We start from the raw sequence: 6498 nt of genomic DNA on the forward strand, positions 1-6498 counted from the left end.
CCTGCATAGCTCAACAAAGTGCAGATTTTGTCTCTGCAGTCCTGAGGAGGTGCCTGAGATTCTGCATGTTTTAACACGCTGCCAGGTGATGCGGACCCTGCTGGTCTACAGACCGTACTTGTGGTTCTCAGCTGGGGGCAGTGTGCCCTCCCCTGGACATTTGGCAACATCTGGAGACATCTTCAGTAGCACTAGTAAATAGAGCCCAGGGATGGATGCTGAGGAACATCCAGCCGTGCGCACAGTAGCCTCCCACAACAGAGAATTATTCGCCCAAATGTCAATTGCGCAGAGGGGGCCATCCAGCCCCAGACCTAACCTTGTGTGTCTAACTGCCGTAAGAAGCTCAGGTCTCCAACCTGGCGTTTGCTGAGAAATAGGTGTGAACTAGGTCCTCTTGTTCATGAAAGAAAACGATACACACTTAGAAATCTCTCATCCACATTTCAGAGGCAAAGGAAGGGTGAGGGGCCTTTTGACCTGTGAAGAGCTCTGTCCATATCAGACTCCTCCAGGCAAGGGCTCGGTCTGGCCCAGTAGACTTGGCTATGCTTTTCTTCTCATCTCGTGCAGGACCAAAACAACAACAAAAAGATCCTTTCTATTGTGATTCATCCCCAAAGATATCTTGACCATAGAATTATTACTGTAAACCTAGGACAGGGGTCAGCAAACTTTTTCTGTGAAGGGTCAGATAGTAAATAGTTTAGGCTTTGCAGGTTATACAATCTCTGTCTCAACTACTCGACGCTGCCATTGTAGCACAAAAGCAGCCAGAGAAAACAGTAAACCAGTGGGAGTGGCCAGGTTCCAGTAATACTTTAATTATATTTTAAAAATAGGCCCCAGGTCAGATGGGCCATGGGCAACAGTTCGCTGACCTAAGGTCAAGGCACTGAAATGAATCCGGGGTCAGCTGTAGATCCCATGTTAGTGGTGACATATGCAGCTGCCTTCTCCATGTGGCCCCCATTTAATTTACGGGGGTGGGGAGAGAGCGGCGAATGCATTGCAACAGGCACCCCCCCCGAAAAAAATGGTTTCCCAGCCTGACCAAATCACTGAAAACAGCCACTCATACCAAAATCCAACAGTTCTATTTTCTCCCTCTGAAGCTGACATTCATTGCAGGTTCTCTAATTTATCACCAAGTATTAACTACCTAAGATATACTTAGCATTGCCGGGAGCCTGGAGAATTTTTTTAAAAAGTCACAATCTACATTCTTAAGGCATTTTCTTGGTGTTATTATGGTGCAAAGACATAGACGCACAATCACAGAAAATTCAAACATCCATGGAGAGGTTATTCAGTAAACGGACATGTGACAATTGGTTAGGCATTTGGAAAAAAATATGGAAACTGGATCCTTTATTCTGGTACCAAAATAAATTCCAGTTGGTTCAAATATTTAAGTACAAACATAATGAAAGCATGGTGTGAGAAGTATATACAGGATGAGCATATACTTTTTATAACCTTGGAGTTGAGAGATTCGATTCAAAAACATGAACCTCAGAAACCACAAAGGAAACCACATAAAAATACAAAGCATCTATTAATACATGAGAAAATCTGCCTTAAACAAGATCAAAAGGAACCGAGTGATTATCTTTAATACACATGGCATGCAGTGAGTTAACTACTCAATAATAATCTATAAAAAATTACTAGTAACCTAAAAGAGAAGTGGTCATAATTCGCAGAAGTACAAATCACTAATTAAGTACCTGAATAGATGTTAAAAAAAAAAAGGCAAAAATCCAGACTAAAAATGACTGAAGGCCAGGTCAGTGGCTCACGCCTGTAATTCTAGCATTTTAGGAGGCTGAGGTAGGAGGACGCTTTAGGCCAGGAGTTTGAGACCAGCTTGAGCAAGAGCAAGATCCTGTCTCTACAAAAAATTTAAAAATTAGCTGGGCATGGTGGTACCCACACCTGTAGTCCCAGCTACTCAGGAGGCTGAGGCAGGAGGATCACTTGAGCCCAGGAGTTTGAGGCTGCAGTGAGCTATGATGATGCCACTACACTCTACCTTGGGAGACAGAGTGAGAACTTGACTCAAAAAAAAAAAAAAAATTGAAATCCATCACCAATTGACACTTCAGCTTCTGTCCTGGTTTCTTGGGTCACATGTTCTCCAGCTGCTCTTTCCAAGGATGCTGCCCCTGGAACCCAGCCGTCATTCTGAGAGGCAATTTGGAGTCACGCCAGTCTTCACTCCCAGCTGGGCCCAGGCTTGAGTCATCCCAACCCAGGTGCTGGACATGGGAATGAAGAAGCCTCCAGATGATCCCAGCCATTCCAGTCACTCCCAGCCTTTCAGGTCTCCCCAGCTGAGTCCCCAGACACCACAGAGCAGAGACAAATTGTTGCCACTGTACGTTTTCCGAAATCCCCTTACCCACAGACTCCATGAGCATAAAAAAATGGTTGTTTTAGGCACTGAGTTTTGGCTGGTTATGGAACCAGGCCCACCCTAAACAAGGCAGCTGAAGAGGCTACTCTTAACCTCTCTGGTTAATGTACGAGGGGAAGCTGCTTCAGGAAGGATCTTGGAGACCAAACAGAGCATAAGAGCTCACCCAGCTACATACCCAGGGGAGGACCCCATTCTTGCAGCATGGTGACAGCCTTAGCTACTGTGAGCCAAGAAAGACCAAGCAAATGGGGAAGGCAGAGAGCAGGAGGAACAGCACCAGAGAGTCCATGGCCAAAGACTGTCATTAAGTTCAAAGTCAATCCCAGGAAGCAGATGTATTTGAGAAGAATATTCTTTGATCAAGGTGAAGCAACAAGGACACATCTGGAGAACGCGTCTGGGAGACAAGGTTTTTGCTTGGTATATGGCAATGATGACTTGAAGGATGAGAGTTAGAGAAAGCAACTGGAGTCGGCAAGTCTGGAAGGGGAAGGACAGCCGCAGGCAGGAGAGAGGGCAGGCTGGGCCCAGGGAGCCGGGAACAGCTGGCCCCGGGGAGCGAGCCCAGGAGAACTGCCAGGCCCAGCACTGCTGAGGGGCCTTCGGGAGATCGCACCTTCTCTGAGCCTTCTCTCTCACCTTCTTCAACAAATACTCTCTCTCCAACTAGAATGCTGCCTCTTTCCCATCCTCTCCCTCCCCCTCACTGCTGCACCCACCCTGCAATTCTGTTTGTAAAACTCTTACACCGTAGGAGCAGGAGCATCTGCTCAGCCACCTTTCCCTCTGCTTGGCACGTTCAACCGCCACCGCTGACTTCTTGTCATCATTCTGGCCCAAGTGAAAATAACTCCTTCTCTGACCACCCCGGAGAATGGAGTCTATCTGCCAGCCACTCTGGATTTTTTTTTTTTCCTCTTCTTTTTTAATTGTACTTGTAAGTATCTGAATATTGTCTTTCTTCTTTTGCTAGCATTAAAGTGGGCTCCATGAGGGTTGGGACCTTGCCTATCTTGTTCAATGCTGTATTTTCAGGATTCTAAAGTAGTGCTTAGCAGATAGTAAGTGCCCAATGTATGTTTGCTGAATATGAATAAACAAAACTCCTTCCTGGACAAACTCTTATTCATACTTCAAAACTCAGCTGACGTTCAACTCCCTGTAAAAAATCTTTTGTGACCAGCACCCTCCAAGCTGGCTGGAGCTCTTGCTCTTATTGTACTGCTGCTGAAACACCCGCTGTTAATGCATTCATGGAGCTCCACTGCACCCCTAGTTTACATCTCTCCCACTCAACACTGCAGCTCAGGGACCCAGCAGGTAGTCACTGAGTAGAGTCCCCTAGTTAGAGAACCTGGCAGAGGTCTAGGAGCGGGGCTTCTAGATCCAAACTCCTCGACCTCCAGTCCTGGTAGCCCATGTTGTGCGAATCTGGAAAATGTCCTTGGCCTTTCTGTACCTCTGTTACAGGGTAGTTAACCACAGAGAGTTGTGATGAGGAGCTAATGCACGCAGGTTGCTTAGTACAAAGCTTGGCACATAGTAAACGCTCCGGTGGTTTAAATGACTTTATGTTGAGAAGTTACAACTTTGGCACAAATATGCGTGACATCAACAGACGAAAAGGGAATAAGAGGAAATAAGCAAGTAGAGTGAGTGTTGGACAGTTAGGATAGTCTCTCTAATGACACAGGGAAGGGCACTCCCAGGTGAGCTGACCATGGTTCCACAGAGATCAGCCTACAGGCCAGAGGTTCTCTGTGACCGAGCCATGTATGGGACTCCTGCCCACATGCAGGGGGTGGCACCAACTCCTCAGGGGCCTGCCCACCCACACCACAAAGGACACTTAATGTATTATCTCCAGCTCATCACACAAAACCATCACACAACCTAACTATTTCTTATTCAGAAGAAAGTCATTATTTACAAAACTTCCAAGAGCATTTTTTTTAAGAAAACATAAGAGCATGGAGCACAAAACAAGCAAAGCAGGAAGAAGCACAGCTTTGCTGTCACTGGTTGGATCTGATCACCCAGGCATCCCTGCTTCCCGGACACCTCCAATGTCCACAGGAGAAAACCAGCCGAATCTGCCAGTGTCTGATGCATCCGTCAGAGGACAAGTTCTTCCTGACAAGGACTAGAGATGATTGCAAGGTCTGTCCCCGAGGAGGCCCCCATCCCGGGGGGCTGCCGACCCCAAGCAGCCAAACATCTCCTGGGAGGCGTAGGTCATGTACACAAAGCCGTCCTCATCCTTGTAGTCCCTGTAGATCTCCGCCATGGTCATACTCATGCTGACCAGGCTCTTGTTGTTCACCAGTAAGTAAAAGGCCTCAGTGGCCCTCAGCACCATGCGGCTCCTGGGATGGGGAAGAGGGTGGTGAGGGGCTGACCTGGGTGGTAGCCCAGGAAGCTGCGGGACCATGGTGCTCAAGGAGACTGAACTGCTCCCTATTCCTTCCTTAGAGATTTAGGAAACCACAAGGCCTCCGAGTTACCTAGGAGACTCCATTGTTAACTAGGAGACGTGCCAGCACAAAAATGCTAAGCAAATAAGTCTTGGAGGAGAGGAAATCAGAATACTCTTAAATAACTCATTAGAACAAAATAAAAAGATAAACATTCATTCATAGAGAATTCTCAGAGAAACAGTCTGCAACAGCTACACAGCCTCCAACAGGACTTTTCAACCCTGTGAAGATGTACCCACCGGGTCTCGTTGCTTTACTCCTAAATCATTTTTTATTGAATCCATATGTCAGGTGACTCCCCTGAACCCTCTTAAGCTTTAAAATAGCTACCTTTTCTTGGCAGTGCCTCCGCCTTAACCCAAGGGAGGAATGTGTTTGGGGGATGGCTTCCTTGTCTCTCCTCTCGGTGTTCTGAGCAGGGAACACTTGCTCTTCTGAAGAGGTCCCACCCCCCGGTGTGCACACACTCAGAAAAGGTGCTGGTCTCTGCTGGGGACGGACAGACTAGGTTTCAGGCAGGATCTTCTCAACTAGTGTTATAGCTAAGACTACTTTCAGAAATTCTTAGAAATGTTGGCAGCTCTTGCTCTCTTTTCATTTGCTGTCTGAGGGGTTCTCCTGACCTGTTTAAACTAGAGTAATTCTGACAATGGGCACTACAGAATCTAAAAGATGAGTCAAAAAAAAGTCCCCTTCCTTTCTTCCCCTGGAATGCCCTCAACCCCACTCCCCCAAAAAGGTAGCACACCTTCCTCCCCGACGTGCTCAGGTCACCTACCGGATGATGCTGAGGAACTGGGTCATGGTCAGCTCCTGTGGGACCAGGAACTTGGTTTTGTCCAGCAGAGGCAGGAACTTCTCTCTGGGGTAGCGCTCCACTATCACCTGTCAAGAGTTTCGACCCTTAATAATGTGACTCAGAGTTCTCTCTGTCTTAGGAATAGAGACAGGGAGGTTATTGGCTGATTTTTTTTTTTTTTTGTCCCCCATAGAACAGGATTGCAGGCCCCCCTAAGGAAGTATAGTGGAGTCTTACCGGGATCTTGTTTGGGAACTTTGCCCGGATTCCAGCAACTTCCTCTTGTCTGGTTGCTGTGAATATTTCAAGTACAAAAGAATAAACAGACAATAAGAGAAGGCTATATCCTCTCCTCCGTCTCAAGTCACCCAGAAAGCTACCCCGAGAACTTTACCTAAGCTCTTCCTCTGCTTGAAAGGTCTGAGACTTGGGATTTTCTGTGGAGGCGGCATTTTACTCAACAGCTGTGTCGGTGTCTGTCTAAAAAATGAAAAAAAAAAAAAGAAATCCCACAACCAGGACCTAACTCATTCCACCAGCTGCTTCAAACTGCCTGCAGGAGCCTAAAGGAGGCCCTTATGTAGGGCTGAGTGACATCAGGCCTCTCCTACCCCTCCCTTCTCCCCACTCCCCCTCCCTGGGCAGCAGGAGGTCAGTGCTGAGGATGGAAATGGAATAGCCACCTGCTTGTTGGTCAGAGAACGTCACTTTGTTCATGAGCAGTTCAAGATCGTTTTTGCTAAAGAAATCAGGGTTCGTAACAAAATCATTGGCTATGTAACAGAGGGAAGGGCCTGAAG

At 47.1% G+C, this 6498-nt stretch overlaps 1 protein-coding gene across 1 annotated transcript; it reads right to left on the reverse strand.

The window, feature by feature from the left end:
* Positions 1–4538: 4538 nt before the first annotated feature.
* LOC105810391 (microtubule-associated proteins 1A/1B light chain 3C) lies at positions 4539–6220 on the reverse strand. The gene is made up of 4 exons (XM_012644370.1): positions 6093–6220; positions 5936–5991; positions 5678–5784; positions 4539–4788 (listed from the first exon to the last, which is right to left on the reverse strand). Exons 1-4 carry the CDS (start codon positions 6148–6150, stop codon positions 4566–4568), a joined length of 444 nt encoding a protein of 147 aa, XP_012499824.1. The 5' UTR covers positions 6151–6220; the 3' UTR covers positions 4539–4565.
* Between the last annotated feature and the right edge of the window lie 278 nt (positions 6221–6498).

Source organism: Propithecus coquereli, unplaced genomic scaffold (genome assembly GCF_000956105.1).
Source record: "Propithecus coquereli isolate 6110/MARCELLA unplaced genomic scaffold, Pcoq_1.0 Scaffold210, whole genome shotgun sequence".
In the NCBI taxonomy this organism is placed as follows: Eukaryota; Metazoa; Chordata; class Mammalia; order Primates; family Indriidae; genus Propithecus; species Propithecus coquereli.

What these genes read in the sequence shown, in the direction of transcription:
- LOC105810391 (XM_012644370.1), bottom strand. Translation starts at nt 6,150, where the DNA reads ATGCCGCCTCCACAGAAAATCCCAAGTCTCAGACCTTTCAAGCAGAGG. An exon ending in CAAGCAGAGGAAGAGCTTAG is followed by an intron (nt 5,992 to 6,092) that starts GTAAAGTTCTCG and finishes AAATATTCACAG; the next exon opens with CAACCAGACAAGAGGAAGTT. An exon ending in AGTTCCCAAACAAGATCCCG is followed by an intron (nt 5,785 to 5,935) that starts GTAAGACTCCAC and finishes AACTCTTGACAG; the next exon opens with GTGATAGTGGAGCGCTACCC.